Below are 23,970 nucleotides of genomic sequence, written 5' to 3'. Positions count from 1 at the left end.
GAGCAAGTCCAAGCTTCACCAGAGCCAGGCTTCATAGCTTCACTTCTGCTGTTGCTGTGGCTATACATAATTCTCAGACAGCCGAATGTACTGGTTGACTTAACCTCTACAGTGATTTCCCCCATTTTCCTACTCAGCTTGCTCAGTGCTCAAGAAAAGCACAGAAGAAAATTGGGAAGAGGAAATCTTTCTTACTGGGAAACGGAAGGGTTAGCATGGTCCAAGGAAGAAAGAGAAAGAGCAAGTGAGGAGGTATGACAGTTTGGAGTCTCAGAACTGAAAATGTGTGCATTTAGGGTGGCCTCACATTTTCTTGGTGTATAGTACCCTTGTGCAATAATCCCTTCATTGTCATGTAGGTGGGTTCTGCAGGTTTAGACAATGGAACAATGCAATGTGTAACCCAAGTGGGTAAGAATGAGGAATCTCCCCACTGCATTGATCTTTTTGACAGGGCCATTCTTTATTATTCCTCTGTTTTGAAGCTGACATACAAGAGGGGAGTCAGACAATATGCTTCAGGTAAATACGCTAAAGGCATCGGATCTTGTCTAATCATTGAAACTAAGCAGCAGCATCCCTGGTTTGTGTTTGAATGGCTGACTAGCAATTAATATCAGAAGTGATGTGTTTGTAGACACTTAAGGATCACTTTTTCTTTTGAGTGTTCATGTTTCAGTGTTTAGATGACAGAATCAGTTTGCAATATATCTTGTAATGTATAATTTGTAATAATTTCAATAAATATCCATGGATACGTATTGTGGTATGCCTGGAATTTCTTTTTAATTCACTGTTAGCACAGTACAGGTAGTCCCCAAGTTATGGACAAGATAGGTTCTGTTGGTTTAAGTTGAATTTATATGCAAGTCAGAACAGGTACATTTTAAGTGTAACTCCAGTGCCCCCCCCTATCTATCTATCTATCTATCTATCTATCTATCTATCTATCTATCTATCTATCTATCTATCTATATGAAACTTTGGATAGCATAGGGAAGGGTTAACACACATGTGGTGTTTGTTTTGTTGTCTGTGCCTCTGTTTAGAAGATTTCACAAAATTAAACTGCCATTGAAACCCGAGTATTTTTTATTAAGCATGACCAATGAAATAGAGCAATTGGATAGAAACAAAGACATCCTACTCTTTTTTATGACAACGGCAGCAAGAATGGCTTATGCCAAATTATGGAAACAAGGATTAACATCGACAAAAGAGGAGTGGCTTGAAAAACTAACTGAAATTATAGATATGGACAGACTTTACTGAAAAGAAATACTGGAAGATATATAAAGAATATAGACTGGAGACCGGTTATAGAATATATGAAAAAATAAAATAATAAAAAGAAAGAAAGGATAGAAGTTTAACAGTAGGTAGAAAGAAAAGGACAAAGTTAGAAAGCACCGGATCGAAGGAGAATGAAGGGGAAGGACGGAATAGAAGTAACAACTAAGCAACAAACAATAGATTGGATCTGTTGAATCTTTTCCAGTTGAATTGCAAAGAAGAAGAATGGAAGTGCAATCCCTTTTTCCTATTTTTCCTGGACTTTCCCCCCTTCCCCTCTCCCCCCGTTTTTTTTCTTTTCTTTTTTTTCCTTTTCATTTCCTTTTTCTATTCCCCCCCCCTTTTACCTTCGATTTTATTGTACTGTTTTGTTTCAATAAAAACTAATTTAAAAAAAAAGAAGATTTCACCTCATTTTCTGTCCCTATGATAATTGGATTTTGAAACATTTGGCTTTTTATGGAAACAAGGATTGGAAACAAAGCTTCAGTGGAGAGACCTTTTCTCCAGGATAACCCTTCCAGGAGTGAATTTTCTTTCCAAAAGGTAGATTTATCTCACTTCCTGTTGTCTCCTCTCCCGTTCTTAACTATGAGTCATTTGTAAGCCAGATGTTTGTCACTAGGGGATTGTCTGTATTAGTTATTGTGGTCTTTACCCAAAGGAAGAATTTCTGTATTGAAGCAGCAAACTTTTTCTTTTGACAACCAAACCAAGCTAAATCTAATTTTCTGAAACTGTGATATGATTCTGACAACATAAATCCACAGTAATTACTCTTCATTGCATAAAGGCATCCCATACAATAAAAAGTTTTGTGTGAGAGCCTACACTGTGCATCCCATTCTCCAATATCTGCTTGGCAGACATGAATATGTGAGACAACAAAGTCCATGCACATAAGCTTCTACATCCACAGAATCCCAAGTGATCAGAGTTCAAGGACAAGTGAAAGTCTTTTAATAAGAACATAGGAAGCTATCTTAAACTGAACCCAATCCTTAGTTCATATTCTAGACATTCCTGTTGAGTCCAACTGTTCTTCTAAGTTTACAGGATTCTTTTTTTATTACAATACAGAGACACTGATGATTGGCTATATGTATAGTCTATCACTGAGCTATGGTCCCTATCCTGATGTTTCCTGCAGACACCCGTGGGGAAATCAAGGATGGGACAAGGAAGCTGTGCAGTATCAAGTATGGGGACCACATTAGAGACCCATCAAACTTTTCAGTGTATGTGAACTCCCTTTGATTGGAAGCTGCAAAAGAGATTATGCTGTAAAATACACCTACAGTACTCGAAACACTGCTACAACACATCCTAAACCTTCTTATTAAACATGTACAAAGAGACAAATAGGTGAGATTTAGATGTGTATCATGTAATTATAGTTGAACAGTTAACACAAATTATTTTGACTAAAGCCGCCCATTAAATAAATAAAAGCTACTCCTTAAACATCTAAATCCAATGAGTATGTTTTAAATGAAATATTGCAAGCAGCAACCTGTACAGCTGCAAGTGAACCATGATTGTATAGAATACTCCTCTCTTTAGGCAGAAGTGAGGCCTGTTCAAGTAAATATGAAACAGGTTCATCATATGTCTATCAATGGAATAGACAGGCACATAAATGCAACAGTACTGATATATGAACTGTCCCCATTTGTCTTGGATTAGCTCATAAAATGTGACCTATTTCCTGAACAATTAGCAAACAGGGAGTTTTATGACAAGCTAATCTTTATAATTCTCAATCTAGGGATCATTAAAACAACAACAACAGCAGCAACAACAACAAAACAAACACTGAGCACTTTAATCAGGTGCATTTTTATAACCCATGAAAATTCCAATGTATTCAATATATAACAAAATCTCATGTCCACTGGAGTTTTTATGGCTGCAGAGTCAAGGGTATTCCATAATATATATGTGGCATCAGAATGCTTGTCTTAGCTTCATAGAGTTTTCTTAGGAAATGAGATTTTGTCAATTCCTGCTGAAATATAGCACCTGGTATTCATTGGCAATATACCAGCCAAGTATTCTATTTAGAGAATCTGATTTCTTTGTAGTATTTACACTCTCTTGGCATAGGGTAAGGACATGGCAGACCCCTTCTGAATCTCATAAATCTTCATAAATCTCACCAAGAAAACCTTGTGATAGGCTCATTTTTAAGTTGCCATAACACAGAAAGCAATTTAAGGTACATGACAATACCAAAAAACCTTACTAAACTCAGTGGAGCTTATCAGTTACCTTCAATGAAATATAGCCTACAGCACCTGGTATTTGTAATGCCCAATCACAAAGTGAAAGAAAATACATGTTCATAGGAGGTTTTTAAAAAAATATGTGTCAGTTTAACTTGTCTGCTAAAAAAAGGGAATCAGGTCAGATGCAACAGCTTTGTTGAGACTCCTTTTGTTTGTGACAACAAAACTTCACATGTTAAGCAACTGAAACTTGACAGTATGTCTGGAATACAGTTGGTGACATAATCTCCCATGAGGTCTTTTTAAAACATTGCAGAAAAAATGCAATATCTCTGTTCACAATGCCTTCCATGCAGGCCAACTGACCTTTTTCATACTGGAGAAGTTGTAGAAAGGCAGGATCACTTGCTGTGGTTTTTAAGTGTTTTGATGGATTTTAGCTGGGATTTTTTAAAAATGCTGCTTGTGTATAATTCTATTTTAATGTTTGCATTGTTGTATATTTTAAATTGTATATTAATGCTTTTATGTCAAGCTGCTTTGAGATAAAGCAGGGTATAAATAAATATAATCATCATCATCATCATCATCATCATCACTTAGGAAGTGTCCAGCTGCATGTCTACAGCCAGAAGAAAAGGTTTTCCTCGTGGATTTCTCGCAAGTACATGTGCATTCACAGGAGATCCAGAGGAATATAATCTTCTTTCTTCTCCTGCAACCACCCTCAATCTTCCCCAGCCAGTAATTAGCTGTAGGGGCATGTTCCAGCATGGAAAATGTCAGTTTTATTTAAAAAAGGGGGAAGGGGAAGGAGAAGGAAGTTTGCTGGCAGAGAGGTATGTTTCACGAGGCTAATCTAGGGGAACATCTAGAAAGAAGAAGTGCAGCAGCATCATAAACGTACTTCAAATTGTGGGGAAATGGAAAACCTATAACTTCACAGTGGTGCTAAGATCCTTGCTCCTTATTTTGCAAGCCACTGGTTCAACACAAAGCCTCATGACACTGCATTGTTTTTCTTCAAAATGCAGTTTTTCTGTGTATGTATGCATCTAGCTGTTTCAACTTCTAAGCAACAATGCAGTCATGCCTTTCATATCACTATCATATGTAAACCAATATAACTCAGAAAAGTGATTACGTCACCCCAACAGTGGTTTCACAAACGTTTGTGGCCAGATTGTTTTTTCTAGGGTTAAACGACATGTCTAAAAATCCTCCAAAATCCAGACTATCACGAAGAAGCTATATCTTGTACATAAAGCAGTGTTTCTTCAATAAAAGTTGTCATACTTGAATATCCTAAATATTTTCTTTTTTCTTTAGAGGATGCATAAACATTCACTTCTGCAGCATGGGTTCTTCCTTCCTTCCTTTCCTTTCCTTTAAGCAACATACCATGTACTGAGAATATATACTTTCACATTATTCTCCATTTCTATTGATATTTTGGACATCAGCAAATATGCAGCCAAACAGAAAATAATAACTTTTAATAGCAGGACAGTATCTAGTAATTACTTCGCTAGAGAGCCCACTGTCATTCTATCTATTGGCATGACAATATAACTGCAGACATTTGCATTTATTTGTTTAGATAATTAATGCAATGAAACAACTGTGGCCAGAATTCACTACAGCAGTCACAAATGAGTTATGCATTTGTAACTGGTTCATATTCACATATTCATGATCCCAATTTTTTTCCAAGTTTACACAATACATAGGGACTGTGAGAATTCTCCAGTCCCTATTTACCCAACAGCAACTGTGCTGCAATCTACAAGGATCTGTTCTCCTTTTGATCAGGAAGCAGCTGATTGTTATTCCAGCCCACCTCTCTTGTGCAAACAATTTCTCGTGCAAGGAGAACTGCCATAGGGACTCTGCTTCTGCCTGCTACAATGGAGATTGCTCACAGGTGGTAATGAGTACTAGCTATATAAAAATAAATGAATAAAAATGTAATATTTGTAATCCATATTAAGATGTAGTCCACATATGCGCAATTTTAGATTTAGCTTAGGTTCTGCTATTAAAAGGATGTGACTACTATACACAAAATAGCAGAAATATGGGCTGTCATCTTGTTAGGCAGTTATGATGTCTAAAGTTGGTTTACAACTTCTAAGTGTTTTACATTCACATATGTGATTGTGGTGCCATCACTGCAACTGCAAATGTTTTTGAAACCTATGCTATAAAACAGCCAACTTTTATCAACTATATCAGCTGTCCGAATTTAAGACACAAGTAAAGACCTATCTCTTCCAGCAGGCCTACCCAGATAGTTTTAATGATGAACCTTAAACGTCCACTCTATGTCTAACTTTTGTTTTGTGTATTTTAATATGTATTGTATGGAAATATGTTTTAATATGTGATTCTATGGAGTGTTTTTAAATGATTATGTGTTTTGATTATGTGTTTTAGCAATGCTATAACACACCTTGAGCCGTGAGGAGAGGTGGGTAAGAAATAAAATTATTATTATAGCTTGGAGTTATTGATTTCTGTGGTGCTAGTGAGCAGGGTGCTGCAGGATGGCATGACCAACTCTCTCATTCGAAAACGACAGCATGAAGAGCAAAAGTTGTGGGTTCTTATAGTAACTCTATATTATACTGTTGTTCAGGTGGTGAACTTGCAGGGCCTGGAGCCTAGTCTCACAGAACTCTCTTGATAGGGTTGGCCAACTGGCCTTTAAGGTGGATTTCAGAACAAGTGTATGAGATGGAACTTTCCTAAAACATCATGGCTATGTCGCTTTGATATAGGATCCTGGTTATGAGTTCAATCTTTCATGGAAGTCATTAAAAGGGATATCTCTTTTTGAAATGCCATTACATAATCTGGATAGCCAAACCTTTTGAAGAGCATCACTTTTCAGACATTTGCCATACATTATGTACATTACTCGACATCACTTTGCAAACACCAGATAGCAACTTTGTTGGCAAAATGTCAGATCAGCTCATGCAGCATCAAACTCAATGGCTTGGTTCAGACAGACAGCACGTGAAAGCAACATTTTGCACTATGTGACTGAGTCTGGAATGAGCCTCTGGCTTGTGTTCTCCCCCACCCACTCATCTGCTCAACTTAATTAGTTGCTTCCTAATTTATGTCTTGTTTCCAGGCCAAACATAATGGCAAAAGAGAAGGAAATATGTCAAGGGAGTGTATGTGCCAGTAATTTGTTTCACGATTATTCACCTAGGATTAAATCATGGCTCAATGTGATGTCTGAATCATGCACAGCCAATGCTTTTCAGTATAGAGTTTTTCACATGTTCACTGATGAGGAAACTACAAAACACTCCAGTGAACCAATATAGCAAGGTGGAATGTAAAGGTTTAAATCAGTAAAGTGTGCTAAATGGCCTACTGTTCAAGGGCATATGCTAATTATTATGCTTGTTCTGTTGTTTTCATCAACACCAATTAACAAATAATGTTCTTCCAATATTCCCAACCATGTGAGGCATTCTAATTAGACATTTAAGAATGTTTAAGTCTTTCCAGATATCTGTAAGCATGCTTTATTGTTGGAATAGATGGTAAAGAGACCTAGAGAAAATGATAACAGAAAAGAACACCTATCTTCATTTGCCATCAGAATTTGCAAAATAGTTGGAAGGAATAGAGGAATTTAGTCACAAGTTAAAGAATATCACTATGTTAAGCTTCCTTTTCATTTTAACAGATCCAGAGCAAAAAGAATAGAAATAAGAGTGGCTGGTGTAATTCATGCTACTGTCTTTATATTGCATGTGACAAGAAAAATCATATGAACTATATTTTACTAATATTTAATGAAAATGACAAGGATTTCATGGACCAAGAACCTCTTTTGGCTCAGATTTTTGGATCAGGAGTTTGGTAATGAGTGAGGAGGGTGCAAAGGTGACTATCTTATTAAACATTCATCTGGAATAATGAATTTCAGCAAAACCAGATTGCCTAAGTTCTCTGTGCTATACAAACTTTAAATTTTGCAGTTCATCAGATGTTTTTTGCAGCTGGCTTTGCTGGCTAGCAGTTGCAGTCCACCCATACCTAGAGGACTGTACCATTCCTACTTCTACTTGGAAGATGTAAAAGTTCTGATGACCATTTCATCTTGTTAGTGTTGTCACTACGCTGGAAAAAGTTTTTCAAAAAAATGAAGCCAAATGTATGCAATAACCACTAAGATCTATTTGGGCTTTATAGGGAGGTGGAGAGCAAAGTGTCTGAGCAGAGGTAGTGCGCTGAAGAGCAGCAGATCCCATTGTGACACAAATAGTGATCGCATGCCAGGTGGAAGAGTTCCTGCAGTTGAAAACTATGCTTGAAAAAACTACTAGTTGGAGGATCCTGGGAAATATAAAAAATGTAATATCTAATACTGCATCTACACTGTAGAATTAATGCAGTTTGGCACCAATGGCCCAATGTAATGAAATTGTGGGAATTGTGCTTTGGTGAGTCACCAGCACTGTTTGGCAAAGAAGGCTAAAGACCTTGTCAAACTTCCATGATTCAATAGCATAGAGCCATGGCAGGAAAAGTGATGTCATAGTGCATTAATTCTATATTGCAGATGCACTCTTAGCCAAGTCAATAGGGAGCAAAAAAGATTAATAAGGAACAAAGGACAAAGAGTAAAAAAAAAAGGTTCAAGCAAAAAATAGGGACAATATGAATAAGTTTCATCCTAGTATGACAGTAGTTTGATTTTACAGAAACACAAGGTTTGAGCAGGTCCTTCTAGGCCAGCGTTTCTTAATCTGGGGGTAGGTACCCTGGAGGGGGGGGGGTCACAAGGGTCGCCAAAGACCATCAGAAAAAAACATTGCTCTTTGATTATAGGTTAACTACAAATCCCAGCAACTAGAACTCCCAAATGACAAAATCAATCCCCCAACCTCACCAGTATTCAAATTTTGGTGTATCAGGTATTTGTGCCAAATTTGGACCAGATTCATTGTTGTTTAGGTTCACAGTGCTCTCCAGATGTAGGTGAACTACATCTCCCATAAATCACTGTCAATTCCTCCCAGATCCCTCCAGTATTTTCTGTTGGTCATGGGATTTCTGTGTGGTAAGTTTGGCCCAATTCATTGGTGGAGTTTAAGGGGCTCTTTGATTGTATGTGAACTATAAATCCCAACAACTACAACTCCCAAATGTCAAGATCTATTTTCCCCAAACTCCACCATTGTTCGCATTTGGGCATATTGAGTATTTGTGCCAGGTTTGGTCCAGATTCTTCATTGTTTGAGTCCTCAATGCTCTCTGGATGTAGGTGAACTACAATTTCAAAACTCAAGGTCAATGCTCACAAAACCCTTCTAGTATTTTCTGTTGGTCATGGGAGTTCTGTGCCAAGATTGGTTCAATTCCATCATTGGTGGAGTTCAGAATGCTCCTTGATTGTAGGTGAAATATAAATCACGGCAACTACAACTCCCAAATGATAAAATCAATCCGCCCCACCCCACCAGTATTCAAATGTGGGCATATCAGGTATTTGTGCCAAATTTGGTCCAATGAATAAAAAATCCATTCTACATATCATATATTTACATTATGATTCATAACAGTAGCAAAATTACAGTTATGAAGTAGCAACAAAATATTGTTATGGTTGGGGGTCACCACAACATGAGGAACTGTATTAAGGGGTCGCAGCATTAGAAAGGTTGAGAACCACTGTTCTAGGCCATCTTGTTCAATTCTGGCCCTCTCTACACTCTCATATAATGCAGCTTGGAACTGAATTGACAGCATTTTATGTATCTAAAGTGACCATATAATGCAGTTTCAAACCCTGTTACTCCACATGAACAATTCAGAATTAGTGGATTCCCAATAGAGCAGTCAATATCTTCTTCAAAGCCTTTGCTATGAGAGAATGAAACTTCAGGTAACTGAATCCATGGTGAAATTGCTCTCTTCACTAACATATTTCTATGGAAGTTCACCCAAAATCTATCCTCCTGTAACCTGAGCCCATGAGATCTAGCCTTTCTGCCAGATGAAGCACAGAGAAAGCATTAGCCCATTTCTGTGTAACATCCCTTCAATTATTTGAAGAATTCTAGTGTGTCAATTGTCTGTTTTTCAAGACTAAACAGATTCATGCCCTTCAGTGTTTACTTAGATGACTTATTTCTCCTAGGCTTCGTCTATACCTGCACTAAAATCTAAGGCCAGTTCAGAGTAACCTCTGGGGGTGGCTGCAGTAGCAGTGATCAAGACCACCCAGTTGGGCTGAAACTGGTTTGATCCCACTTGACTGTCACCTTACCTTTGCTGTCCCCATTGCTGCTGCTGGATGATCATTGAGCTACAAGGTGGTTCCTCCTGGCCATCACAGATTGTCTTTACTGACAACAGCAAAGACACCTGCATGGCCAGGGAGAAGGAGGGAGGTCTTTCTTTGGAATTCCATGGCCATATGTTGCAATGATGGGAGGTGGGGACACGGGCCTGCTGTTCCCCCTCTGGTGTCACTGGCTGATGCAGACAGCAGACCGGTTCAAATTGGAGCCAGTTGCACTGTCCACATTCATTCCAAAGTGTGGGGCTGCTTCAGAATTTCAGCAAAACTCCAAGGCATTTCCTCATTTTGTTAAATGCAAGCTTAAACTAAGTTAACTCAGGTCCCTTCGACAGCTAATAGAATCCCACATTATCTGCTTTGAACTGGAATATATGACAGCGTGGACTCAGATAACCCAGTTCAAAGCAGATATTGTGGGATTTTCTGCCTTGATATTCTGGGATATAGGGCTGTGTGGAAGGGCCCTCAGTTTATTCTTCATTAAAAACTGGAAGTCCCTGGCAATCATTCAAACATTTAGGAGCAACTTCTGGTCCACTTCAAGGTATAATGCCAGTGCAAATAAGTCCCAAATATCCCTGGCCATCTCTGTTCTGAACCTCTTAACTTGTTCAAATTTGTCTGTTTTCTTCTTAAAATAGAGCACTGGAAAATTTTATCTGAAGTCTGAATAGTTAATATTATACATAGGAACTATTAGACCCAATAATTTGGAAACCTTGGTTTTATTAGTTAGTTTAAAGGTGAAGTCAAATTGAAAAATTTTGAAAAGAAAACTCATCTGATGGCTTAGAGTTGCCATAGGTCTGAAATGGCTTGAAGGCACACGACAATGATAATAAAGAAATGAAAAGTTTCTTATCCAAGACAGAGCCTTGTAACACCCCACTTCAACCTTGCCTCTCATTAAAAGTTTGGTGAGTACTCTTTGGGTATGGTTTCGCAACCAGCTTGAAATTCATCCTGCAGCCCTAACAATCTAGTCTACACTTGATCAGTCTGTTTAATCAAAATACAATTAACCAACATATCCTTTCCATTATTTCTGGACAACAGATGTGGACTGATAGGCAAGTAATGCAAACTGAAAGGTAAAAGAGGATTAGCATTCAACTATCGCTATAAATGCATCATGACTGATGGAAAGCCCTATATCCCATTTTACTCCTGTGAAAAGTAAACCCTCTGAATGTGCAGCTCCTGGCAATTAACTTGCTGTCAAAAACAACATATTAATAGGTCAATGAGTATGAAGTAGAACTTTACAAGCACTCTGTGTTTGGAGGGATAGATGAGAATGTCCTTCTTTTTCTCTCCAGTGCTGAGAAGACAAGCAGGTTATGAAAAAGAGTAAACATTAAGATCAGGATTACAGTGGGCCCTTGGTATCTAATGGTGCTTGGTTCCAGAATCCATGCGGATGCCAAAATCCATGGATCCCATTGTATGCAATGGTGTAGTAAAATGGCAAGTCTTTTTTTATTTTTGGGTTGCTGTGAGTTTTCCGGGCTGTATGGCCATGTTTCCGAAGCATTCTCTCCTGACTTTTGCCCCCCATCTATGGCAGGCATCCTCAGAGATTGTGAGGTCTGTTGGAAACTAGGCAGCTGGGGTTTATATATGTGTGAAATGTTCAGGGTGGGAAAAAGAACTCTTGTCTGCTTGAGGCAAGTGTGAATGTTGCAGTTGGCCAGCTTGAATGGCCTTACAGCTTCAAAGCCTGGCTGCTCCCTGCCTGGGGGAATCCTTTGTTGGGAGGTGTTAGCTGGCCCTTGTTTCTTGTCTGGAATCCCCCTATCTTCTGAGTGCTGTTCTTTATTTACTGTCCTGGTTTTAGAGGTTTTTTTTAAATACTAGTAGCCAGATTCTGTTCATTTTCACAGTTTCCTCTTTTCTGTTGTAATTGCCCACATGCTTTTTAATGTTGTTTTTTTTATTATTGTCAAGCTGTGGGTTGTTGAATCCACTGATACAGAATCTGTGGATATGGAAAGCAAACTGTATTGCCTTCTGTAGACATTTTCAAAGGGGTCAGAAACAGAAGTGCCACTTGCCCCATATGTCACTGCAATTGTGCCTCGCTGCCCTCTAGAGATGGCTTCAAGGTATTGCCTGGGCATACAGCAGGGAGGGGGACAGTGGGATTAGCCCAGATATGCAGGATGCCTGCTACATATATGCGTGTGTGCACGAATGACAGTGTGTGCCGTATGCCTGTTGTGGTGATGATTAAAGAAAGAGACTAACTGCAGCCAAAGTCTCCAGAGGATGAAGCCAAGGGCAGTCTGGTCAGCGATGGACCCCTTTGGGGCCAGACTCTCTCTGTAGCCTATTTGTGTGAGACGCCAGAATGTGTCTGGACAGGGGCTGTGGGATCAAGGCTAGGGATTTTCTCTTAAATCCCCAAAGTGGCCTCAGGTTTCCTTGTTGAGACGGGAAAGAGGAGGCGGAGAGGAAACAAAAAGAAAAGCCTGATGAGTCTACCAGCAACGTTCAGGACAGCAGTTGCAGAAGGGAGCTCTCTCTCTCTCTCTCTCTCTCTCTCTCTGTGCCAGAGCCAGCTACACCTTCCACATGCACATGCTTCCCATTACAGGAAAATGCCCTTTAATTCCCTGAGTCATTACTGTTGTAGACTCACAGGGGAAGAAAAGAAAGAGAGATGACAGGAGGAGTGGAGAGACTGAAAGAGAGAGAAGGAGAGGGAGAGGGAAAGAGACTTTCATCTTTTCCCCTGAAAGCCAGTCAACAGTTCATCCCGAGTGTTGTCGAAGGCTTTCATGGCCGGAATCACTGGGTTGTTGTGCATTTTCCGGGCTATATGGCCATGTTCCAGGAGCATTCTCACCTGACGTTTTGCCCACATCTATGGCAGGCATCCTCAGAGGTTGTGAGGTATATTGGAAAACTAAGCAAGGGAGGTTTATATATTTGTGGAAGGTCCAGGGTGAGAGAAAGAACTCTTGTCTGTTGGAGGTCAGTGTGAATGTTGCGATTAATCATCTTGATTAGCATTAATGGCCTTGCAAGCTTCATTCCTGCCTGGGGGAATCCTTTGTTCAGAGGTGTTAGCTGCCCCTGATTGATTCATGTCTGTAATTCCAACAGACAAGAGTTTTTTCTCCCACCATGAACCTTCCACAGATATATAAACCTCCCTTGCTTAGTTTCCAGCAGACCTCGCAACCTCTGAGGATGCCTGCCATAGATGTGGGCGAAACGTCAGGAGAGAATGCTTCTGGAACATGGCCATACAGCCCGGAAAATGCACAACAACCCAGTTCATCCCGAGTTTGCAAACCCCACAAAAGCGTGGCTGATGGTGGGGAACCAACTCCAAAACAAAACCATTCATTTCTCCAGTTCTCTCTCTCTCTCTCTCCCCCCCCCCCCTCCCCCATTTTCCTTCCTTCCACAGGAAAAACAAAAGCATAACCTACAGCTTCTGCCTGCCATTTCCCTCTCCCCGGTCCCCACTCCCCAGGAACAGCACACAGGAGGCTCAGAGACCCGGAGAGACGCGCGCCTCCCCGCCCTCCGCAGAGCCGCTTTGGGAAGCCCGGCAGACCAAGCATCCCGCCTGAAAGGTTGTCCCGAAGGTACCTACTGCTTTGGCCCAAACGCCGGGGACATTGGCCCGCGGAGCCCACCTTCTCTCGTCCGCGGAGGGAAGCGCTGGAGGGCCACATGCGCAAGACACCCCGAGCGGCTCCTGTCTTGGCTGCAGGGAAGCTCGCTCGCAAAACGCTCACATCCCACTCCCAAGGTGTCGGGTGGGAGCCAAGCCTTCCCCGGGAGGTCTGCGACAGCAGCGACCCCCGCTTTGGAAACTCATCACTCCAGGGACGACGAGCGGGGAAGAAGGATCCAGCAGGGCGCGGGGCTGCCGAAAGGAAGGGCTCTCTCCCACGGGGTTTCTCTGAGGAGGTAAATCCAAAGCGCAGGGCGAAGCTGAAGCAGCGCTAGGAAGAAACCCTGCCTTCCTCCTCCTCCTCGATGGAAAAGCCAGAGGCAGGAGCGCGCTTGCCGCTACTTGGCGGGGGCGTTTCTTGAGCGAAAGAGCCGACTTGAGGAACTTGCTCCGGCGCCCGCCCCAAAGCAGCAGAGGCGGGATGGGCGAAGGGAGGGAGGGAGGGAGGGAAGGGGCGCCGCGTGGGGACCCCCGCCAGGCAGGCCAGGCTCCCGTTCCCTCCACGCCGCCGCCTCCTACGCGTGTCGGGGGGTCGCCCCTCTTTGTGTGGAGGGGGGGGGGAGGGGGGCGGCATCTCTACTATAGAATGGTTACAGCCAGGGCCATAGCCAGAAAAAAAAATCGGGTGGTGGGGGGTTTGAAACTTTTTTAGCGAATTATGACGAGTAGTTCCATAATGCAAAATAATTTAGAGATCAGACTTCATCCATAAACTTCAGTGGAAACGCAAGACAGATAAACTTCAGTGGACACTCATGGGGATTTGGTTAATTAGTTAATTTTTATTTTAAATCTGAAAAATGTCGGGGGAGGGGTTGACCCCCAACCCCTACAGCCCTGGATACAGCCTGACACTACTTTAACTGCCCTGGCACAATGCTATGGAATCCTAGGGAACTTTGTAGTTTGGTGCAGCACCAAAGGCTAAGGATCTTTCAGCCAAGGCTGAAGATCTTTTAATTTCCACAACGTCATAGCATTGGGCCATGTCAATGAAAGCCATGCCCAACTTCATTAATGTTTATAGTGTCCATGCACAGAGAGGGGGAGGGAGAGAGCTGCATCAGAAGGAGTATACTGTCTAGATCTAGGCAAGTAATTGTGCTCCTCTATTCTGTTTTGGTCAGACCTCAGCTAAAACACTGTGTCCAATTTTAAAGAGTTATTTAAAAGGGCTGGGCTTTAGTACAGCAGGCTAAACCACCAACTGCATTAAATGTTGTTGATCAAAAGGTTGACAGTTCAAAGTCTGTGTCAGGGTGAGTTCCTGCTCTTTAGCCCAGCTTCCACCTACCTAGTGGTTCAAAAGGAAAATGTATGTAGATAAATTTGCCCCCCCACCCCCCCCCCCCCCGATTGTATCTAACACTTCTGACACTCTCTTTGGCCCAGTTCCTTTTAGGAGCTGTAATGAAAAGATGTTGCTTGAATATGATGTGACAGGGAGGAATCCTTTTGATCCCACCGCTGCCACCAAATTGTAAATGAAGATGGACTGAGGCAGGGAAATGGTAAATGCTGTTTCCACTGCTGAGGGGATTTTTGAGTCTTTTAATCCCTCTATATTATATGTATATCACCTTTATATGAGGGGAAGGATTACAGGGGGTGATCTTTATTCCAAGATCCCAGCCTCTGTCTCTATAGTTAGGGATTTCTGTGTTGTTGTTCCCTTTCTGAGGTAAATGTGACTATTATTCTTCCCCAATTAGGTGATTTATTCAGGTAACTGCCACCAACATGAGGCTTTTGAATTATTACCGATGAAATTTGGCTCCACAGACTCAGATGAAATTAAATGAGTCCGTTGTTAACAAAGAACAACAAGTTTATTGCGTACAAAGCTTATGGTTGCAGGTTGATTGACTTACTTATGGCACTTAAGATAAACAAGTGGTTTAATAACTCTATAACCACCACAACAGTAGTCTTTGGTGTAAATCCACTCTCACTCTCCTACTGATGATACAAATTGTAGCGAACTCTAACCTCAGCCAAGTTCCTTAGTGGACAATGTCCCAACTACAATAAAACTTGTAATTTGATCCAATACCGATCAAATCCCTGATCACTAGTATTTTCTCAACTAGAGATCTTAATTAGGCTCCCTTTAGTCTGCCTTGACTAAAGATTTCTGGCCAGACCTGTCTCTTCAGCCCTTCCTGACTGAAAAACCTCCAGCCACGCACACACACACTCTCCCTCTCTCACCCTGGCTTCTCTTCTTAAAACAGCTCTTTTTTTCCTTTCCTTGGCTCCGACCACTTCTCCCTCTCATGAGCTAGCCAGCTTCGTCTCCATGGTAACCGTACCACTGTGGATTGAAACAAAATGGCTTCTGTTTCAGCTACTGTCATCTAAAACACAAATACATACTCCAACAGACAAAATTAAACACAACAACTATGACTTCTCCACAGGAGCCAACCCAGGATTTTATCAAAGCATGCCTTTTTATGTGACCTCATTAGTTTTATGATTTGTTTTATTGTTGAATGATTTGTTTTATTGTTGTGTTTTGTATTGCTTGTTTGACCTGGGCTTGGCCCCGTGTAAGCAGCCCCAAGTCTCTTTGGGGAGATGTGGTGGGGTATAAAAATAAAATTATTATTATTATTATCATTATTATTATTATTATTGTTGTTGCTGTTTATTTGTTCAGTCACTTCTGAATCTTTGTGACCTCATGGACCAGCCCACGCCAGAGCTCCCTGTCACCCGTCGCCATCCCCAGCTCCTTCGAGATCAAGCCAGTCATTTCAAGGATGCCATCCATCCATCTTGCCCTTGGTCGGCCCCTCTTCCTCTTTACTTCCATTTTCCCCAGCATCATTCTCTTCTCCAAGCTTTTCCGTCTTCTCATTATGTGGCCAAAGTACTTCATCTTTGCCTCTAATATCCTTCCCTCCAGTGAGCAGTCAGGCATTATTTCCTGGAGTATGGACTGGTTGGATGTTCTTGCGGTCCAAGGCATTCTCAGAATTTTCCTCCAACACCTTAGTTAAAAGTGGGGAGATATTTTGAGGCACCCATAAGGGAATGCCAGAAAAATGCCAGCGATTCAATCAACAAACAAAACTCTTCAGCAGACAGATGGAGCAACCCCCCTCCCCCATTACCAGAATTGAGCACAAGCCTCAAAGATGCTGAAGATGGGGAAAGCCTATATATACCTCTATGTACAATTGTCTGTCTTGTCAGTGTGTAAACAGAATTGAATGTTTGCGACATATGTTGTGTGATCTGCCCTGAGTCCCCTTTGGGGTGAGAAGGGTGAAATATAAATGCTCTAAATGAAGAAAGAAAGAATATTGACAAGCTGGAATGTGTCCAGAGGAGGGTGACTAAAATGATAAAGGTCTGGAGACCATGCCCTATGAGGAGTGTCTTAAGGAGCTGAGGATGTTTTGTCTGCAGAAGAGAAAGTTGAGAGGAGACGTGTAGCCAGGTATAAATATGTATGATGACTCATGGGCCTTGTAGTCCTGTTCCTAGTACTATTGTGGCAGACGAAGAGGAAAACATGGGGTTTTCGCCGGTTCAGCAAGAGCCGGAGTCTCTTCACCTGCAGGATGTTGATGTTTGCCCTCAAGAATTCAGCCAAACAGGCCTTGGGCAGAACTCCCCCCCGTTTTCCAGGAGGGAAAATTATTCTAAAGATAGGGGAGTCAGGGAGGCTAATCGGAGAAGCCTGAGAATCGCTGCCAAACAAATGGCTGATTAGGTCTGCTTCCCTTGGAAAATTCTAAGGAGTCATGCATCTGGACAGAGTTGGGTTTCGCTTCTCGTTCTCTAGGGAAAGAGTTCTGTTGGCGGGAAAACGAGACCCAATATAGGTGTTTGGCGCGAGGGATTCTTTGCGGAGTCAATTGATCAGCTTGAGGAGAGAGATCGTGTGTGGACTTCGTAATCCCAGTTCCTTGCTTCCCGGATCAAGCTTCAAGCCTTGCCCTGTCTCATGGTTTTACCACGGACTCTGTTTCATGCTTCATGTTTGCCTCGTCTTCAGTCACGGATCTAGCCAAGAATCAAGTTTATTTCAGCCTTGTTGTCAAGCTTCATTGGACTTTAAAGACTCTGTTATTTCCCCACACTATTGCTTGGCAAAGTGTGTATTTCGGTCAAGTGGATTAAAACTTTGATCTCTAATATCTTATATTGGACAATACATTTCTGGACTATATTTGACCTCATCTGAAAGGTCTGATTCTGAACTATATTCTTCACTTGTTTTTATTGATTTTATATATTTCTTAAATAAAGATATTAGACAGAGACTGGCCTCTGTGTAAGGTTATTGGTGCTCTGCAGCCAGGGTCCTGACAATATGTGAATGGATGCCATAAGTAAGAGAGAACAGGCTTGTTTTCTGCTATCTTAGAAAGTAGGACTGGAAGAAATGGATTCAAATTACAGGAAAGGAGATTCCACCTGAACATTTGGAAGACTGTAAGAACTGTTCAAAAGTGGAACTCTCTGTCTCAGAGTGTGGTGAAGGCTCCTTCTTTGGCTTTTAAACAGAGGCTGGATGGCTATCTGTCAGGGGTGCTTTGATTGTGCTTTTCCTTCATGGCAGGAGGTTGGACTAGATACCCCACATGGCAGGAGGTTGGACTAGATACCCCCCACCTTTCAACTCTATGATTCTGTGACTCTAGATCTTTTTCAGGAGGGAGCCTCCAAGCAGGACAGGCAACACCATCTTTTCTTCTGATCCCACAAATTGGTTCCCAAACCAATAATAATAATAATAATAATAATAATAATAATAATAATAATAATAATAATTTTATTCTTATACCCCACCCCATCTCCCCGAAGGGACTCGGGGCGGCTTACATGGGGCCAAGCCCAGTCCCAAACAACTGTATTGTAGACTAAAAACGTTGTATTTCATTTTTCCCAGCCCCTCTCTCAAATCTTGGGATTCCCACTCCCACTGGGTCACATCCTGACCTTGAGCAATTTTTAAGGTGGCAACAACAGGCCAGATCCCAAGTTTTTTTGCAGGGTAGTGAGAGAGTGAATCCGCCCTTAGTTTTGGTCTGAACTGTAAAGGAGGTATCCAGGGTGTTGGAATTATTTTGAGGAAGTAATTCAGCACCCTGGATAGCTCCAATCTCAGTCTAAAACCTGGAAGGGTGGAGCAGTTAATCTCTTCTGACTGACAGCTATCACAGATGGAAGCTTGAAGAAACTTAAACAATAGAGTGGTCATGTATGGTGTTAACACCCTAGGATGCTTTGTGACACATTTGCCTGTATGCCAATATTGCATGCAAAAGTAAGGCATGCAATATTGCAAAGTTAAAACTTGGTTTAAACTAGTGGCACATTGAATTGGCTTTGATTTGCAGAGCAAACCTGTTTAAGGAGAGAGGAGAGAAAAGGTGTTGAGCAAACAAAACTCAAATGCTGGGGGAAAAAATAAAAGAAGTGAATAGCATTTTGGGGAAATGGCAAACAATGCCCATGTCTCACAAATGATGAATGTTGATTTGTTATGTGCATACCTCACCCTTCCCATGAAAAACTTGGGAAGCGAATCCTAGTTTCCTCTTCTTTCTCCTCATTCAGAGCCAGTCCAACAATGAGGCGAATTAAGCGGTCGCTTGGGGCGCAAAACATACGAGGGCGCAGTTGAGACTGCTTTTTCTGTTGATTTCTTGTAAAACATGATGTTTTGGTGCTTAATTTGTAAAATCTTAATGTAATTTGATGTTTAATAGGCTTTTCCTTAATCCCTCCTTATTATCCAACATTTTCACTTATCCAACGCTTTTATTTTTCAGTGATTGGTTTGGGGGGGGGCACCAAAATTCTGTTCGCCTACACTTGAAAAATACCTAGGGCCGGCTCTGTCCTCTGTCCTGAGAGACAGTGAACAGCTGCTCTGAAGTCATCTAGTGAGGATTATAACTGAATGGGTGTTTAAAGAAGTCCTCTTTTAAATAGAGCATGGATGGCCATCTGTCTCTAATGCTTTCACTACATAGGTTGGATTAATGACCCTGGAATCACTTCTGACTATGATTCTATGAAATTAGATGCTTATTCGCATTAGAGAAGTATACATGTGATTCCATCTTGTGAAATCCTGGGATTTACCTTTTAGGGAAAAGTATTTAGAATTCTCAGTCAGAACACTCCAGTGGCTCACCAAACTACAAACCTAGGATCCTATAGGATGAACCCATTTGCAAACTGACCAAGTGGTATAAAGGAACAATATTTTTATTGCATGAATACATCTCATCACTCTATGGCTCTAATTGCTGTCAGGCACTTTTCCCTTATTTGAAGTGAGGTGGTTGACTACTGGTAAGATGCTGTTCTTGGCTAAGCTATCTCATCTGTGGAATGCTCTACCTAGGGAATAGGGCTTGGCATCTGCACTATGACGCTCTTAGCCCAACTTTTCTTCTAGGAAACTTACAAAATCACTTCTTTTGTAATAGCTGTTTAAGGGAGGTGTACCACATTGAGATCATCACCCTTGGAATCATAGAATCATAGAATAGTAGAGTTGGAAGAGACCTCATGGGCCATCCAGTCCAACCCCCTGCCAAGAAGCAGGTGACAGATGGCCATCCAGCCTCTGCTTAAAAGCCTCCAAAGAAGGAGCCTCCACCACTGTCCGGGGCAGAGAGTTCCACTGCCGAACAGCCCTCACTGTGAGGAAGTTTTTCCTGATGTTCAGGTGGAATCTCCTTTCCTGTAGTTTGAAGCCATTGTTCCGTGTCCTAGTCTCCAGGGCAGCAGAAAACAAGCTTGCTCCCTCCTTATGACTTCCCCTCACATATTTGTACATGGCTATCATGTCTCCTTTTAGCCTTCTCTTCTGCAGGCTAAACATGCCCAGTTCTTTAAGCCTCTCCTCATAGGACTTGTTCTCCAGACCTTTGATAATTTTAGTTGCCCTCCCCTGGACGCATTCCAGCTTGTCAACATCTCCCTTCAACTGTGGTGCCTTCTTCTTTGACTTTATATGAGGTAATGCACAGTTCAGTTCATACAGGGTTTACATTTGTGGAATGCCTCTGCTGAAGGGGCCACTGCCTTTGAAGAAATGCACTATGGAATGTTTTTAATGGCTCCATGGTTTGGAAGGTTGCCTAAGGCCTTGTGTCCATGAAGAGTGGCTTCCCAAAAAAGAACTCCCCTCAGAACACCATTTTGGCTCCTAGGCACTATTTTAAAAGAGCTGGGAACATACCCATAAGGGTTTAAAAAAAAAAAAAAAAAAAAAAAACAGGCTCTCCTTTATATTGTGTGATGAATTCTGGAACATTTTGAGATGTAGAAACAAAAAAGTGCCTGTATTCCCATGTGTGTGTGCATGTTTGTGTGTGTGCGTGTAAGGGTGGGGTGGGTTTTTTTTTTATAGAGCAAATCAGTTTGCACAATGAACATCTGAAACATCCCCATGTTGTTTCTTCCACCTCATTTCCCCTTCTTAATGGCACTTTAAACAAACATACCAGAAGGTTTAGATATGCAGATGATACCACTTTGATGGCTGAAAGCGAGGAGGAGCTGAGGAGCCTTATCACCAAGGTGGAAGAAAAAAGTGCAAGAGCTGGGTTGAAGTTAAGCATAAAAATAAACCAAGATTATGGCAGTCAGACTGACTGACAACTGGCAATAGAGGGAGAAAACGTGGAAGCAGTGACAGACTTTGTGTTCTAGGTGTGAAGATTACTGCAGACACAGACTGCAGCCAGGAAATCAGAAGACGTTTACTTCTTGGGAAGCAAGCAATGACCAATCTCGATAAAATAGTGAAGAGTAAAGGTTTGCATGGTTAAAGCAATGTTATTCCCCATAGTAATCTATGGATGTGCTAGATCACAAGGAAGGCTGAGTGAAGGAAGATAGATGCTTTTGAACTGTGGTGTTGGAGGAAAATTCAGAGAGAGCCTTGGACCGCAAGAAGATCAAACTAGTCCATACTCCAGGAAATAATGCCCGACTGCTCACTGGAAGAAAGGATATTAAAGGCAAAGATGAAGTACTTTGGCCACATAATGAGAAAACAGGAAAGCTTGGAGAAGATAATGATGCTGGGGGAAATGGAAGGAAAAAGGAAGAAGGGCCGATCAAGGGCAAGATGGATGGATGGTATCCTTTAAGTGACTGGCTTGACCCTGAAGGAGCTGGGGGTGGCAACGGGTGACAGGGAGCTCTGGCGTGGGCTGGTACATGAGGTCACGAAGAGTTGGACCTCATGAACCAGTGTAAGTAGAGACTGCATGGATCTATGTTTGTCTGATAAAATGGAAAGTTATTTACAGAGCAAGTTATTTTCATAACTCTATGGTAACGTCTGGTGGAAGTTGTTCATTTAAATAATTTTCATCATTATCCATAATTTGTTGTTTTCATAGAAAATCCAGGAATGTATCCCCCATGGATATACAATATACAAAAATATGTGTGATGCAAAAAGTTCATCTTATTCCTCCTGTGAATAGCGTCTCTGCAATTGTTAAGTCAGTAATCTTATTGCACCACATATCTGGATAAAGGGAGAGAGGGGAAAACTGTTTGGGAGAAAAATGGCAACTGTCATTTCAAGACTATCAGAACAAGTTTTGGGAATATGTTGAGAGCAGTGATGAACACACCCACCCCATCAAATTCTGCCTCTACACCTTTAAAAAAACATTTGGTTGAGCATTAGTATTCCTATATATCCTTCAACTGCCTGGGATGGCTTTGCTAAGAAGCAGGTGTGAGTGAAGGTTGAAGAGGGCTGATATTTCCAAGTGTCATATTTGGCTCTCTAGTGAACAATTCAGAAAAAGATTCAGTCTTATCCCCAGAAGAGAAAAACAAAACAACAGCTTAAATTTATCCTTGGACAAGTATGAGTGTACCTGTTATTTCAGCAGAAGAATCCTTACTGTCTCTTCAAATTCAGAAGAGACCTGACACTACAAACATCTTCTTCCTTGTAATTGCCAGTTATTGGTTCATTTCTACTATAATTTTATGATGTGTGTGTTAGCCATCCAAGACAGACGATCTGTTGTTTTCATCCCTATGCCATTTCATTATTGTCTACTATCTGGCTCCCATTTAGTTATGTCTTTAAGTATTGCTAAATAACTTAGTTAATTTTTCAAAGATGTGTCAATTAATGCTAAATTATGGTATGCCTGTTTCATAATGTTTCAATTTGAAAGTAGATATTTGTGGCTCAGTTAAATGACAAAGCTGGCTTTTTATTGGTGTGTCAAAAACAGCAAGAGAAAGACTGTCTTGTTATTGTGCTTTTGCCACGCAGTTACAGAAAAAAATATTTAAGATAAAGATGGAGATCCTCAGAACAATATTTCTCATCTTATGGAAAGGAGCAAAATTCAATGGTAAAGCACATGTATTCCATTGAAAAGGTCCCTGGCTAAATCTCTGGCATCTATAGAAGGGACATGTGAATGTGTATATATGCTCATACTCAGTGAGAGGGTGTTCCAGCACATGAAAGCTCCCATTGAGAAACTGGCCAGGTGCTGCTATATGTTTCATATTCAGGGCTATTTTCTTTTAAAACATGTTTGTGTGAAAACCTGTGTTTACATTATGAACTCCATACCCAGAAGACTGGTACTCATGATTTTACCTACCTGCATTTGACAAAATATGTTCTCTAGGGATTTTCTATGTCCTCCAGGGACCCGGGGTGACTCTGATTACTTCCAACAGAAGGTGTTCATTTCAGTAAGGTTTGCTATCATCCATGGTTTCCTGTTTCCACAGTAAGTTCAGGAATGTTTCCCCAGCAGATTTAGGGTCATACTGCACAAAAAAGTGGTTTCCTGCACAGACATTATGCCCACATTTTGCACATAATACACCCCCAACCACAGTATTTTCTGTGGAGGAAATTTCTGCATTAAATATTACCTTTCTGTAACAAAATAATTTTCTGGGTTTTTTTTGTATATATAAAGCTGAATTGAGCAGTATGTGAATTTTGTGCAAAATATGCCCTGTACTGTAAAAATGCTCATAAAGATTCTTCTCACCAGGATTTCCCAACATGTAACACCCCCTCCTGATTTTCAAGCAATTTGAATGAGTAATTTAAATACTCTGTTCTTCTCTCTCCCATATCATGGAGAACTACTTCTACTTGGTTTGGAGATATTACATTAGATGAACCAATGGAAGGCAACTTATAAATTCTTCCCCAGTAAATCCAGTAAAATGTGCCCTGCATCTAGAGAGACACATTATTGTGTTGAACATTCTGTCATTCACTTCCCATCACTAATTGCATAAATTCCTGTCATATCCTCATTTTCATAGGTAATAGGTTTATGCAGTATTTTTCCCACAGGCATAGATATTTTTTTAAGAGGCTGGCTGTGTCTGGTCCAGGGTCATATTGACTGTGTGACTTTTTTCCCATGGGATTT

The 23,970-nt window shown here is 41.2% G+C and overlaps 1 protein-coding gene across 3 annotated transcripts in view; it reads right to left on the bottom strand.

Annotated features, from left to right (window-relative positions):
• mxra5 (matrix remodeling associated 5) overlaps positions 1-13,891 on the bottom strand; it is a 35,912-nt gene extending 22,021 nt beyond the window's left edge. The window contains exon 1 of one of the 3 annotated variants that reach the window (XM_016992365.2): positions 13,459-13,891. In XM_016992365.2, coding sequence (XP_016847854.2) covers positions 13,459-13,544 — 86 coding nt within the window. In that variant the 5' untranslated portion in view covers positions 13,545-13,891. The remainder of the gene's footprint in view (positions 1-13,458) is intronic. The other 2 variants (XM_003218826.4, XM_008107166.3) reach the window with 2 other exon arrangements.
• Positions 13,892-23,970: the final 10,079 nt, after the last annotated feature.

This window comes from Anolis carolinensis, chromosome 3 (assembly GCF_035594765.1).
Source record: "Anolis carolinensis isolate JA03-04 chromosome 3, rAnoCar3.1.pri, whole genome shotgun sequence".
NCBI lineage: Eukaryota > Metazoa > Chordata > Lepidosauria > Squamata > Dactyloidae > Anolis > Anolis carolinensis.
Note: the sequence above shows the minus strand (reverse complement) of the source record. Positions and strands in the feature narration are given on the sequence as shown.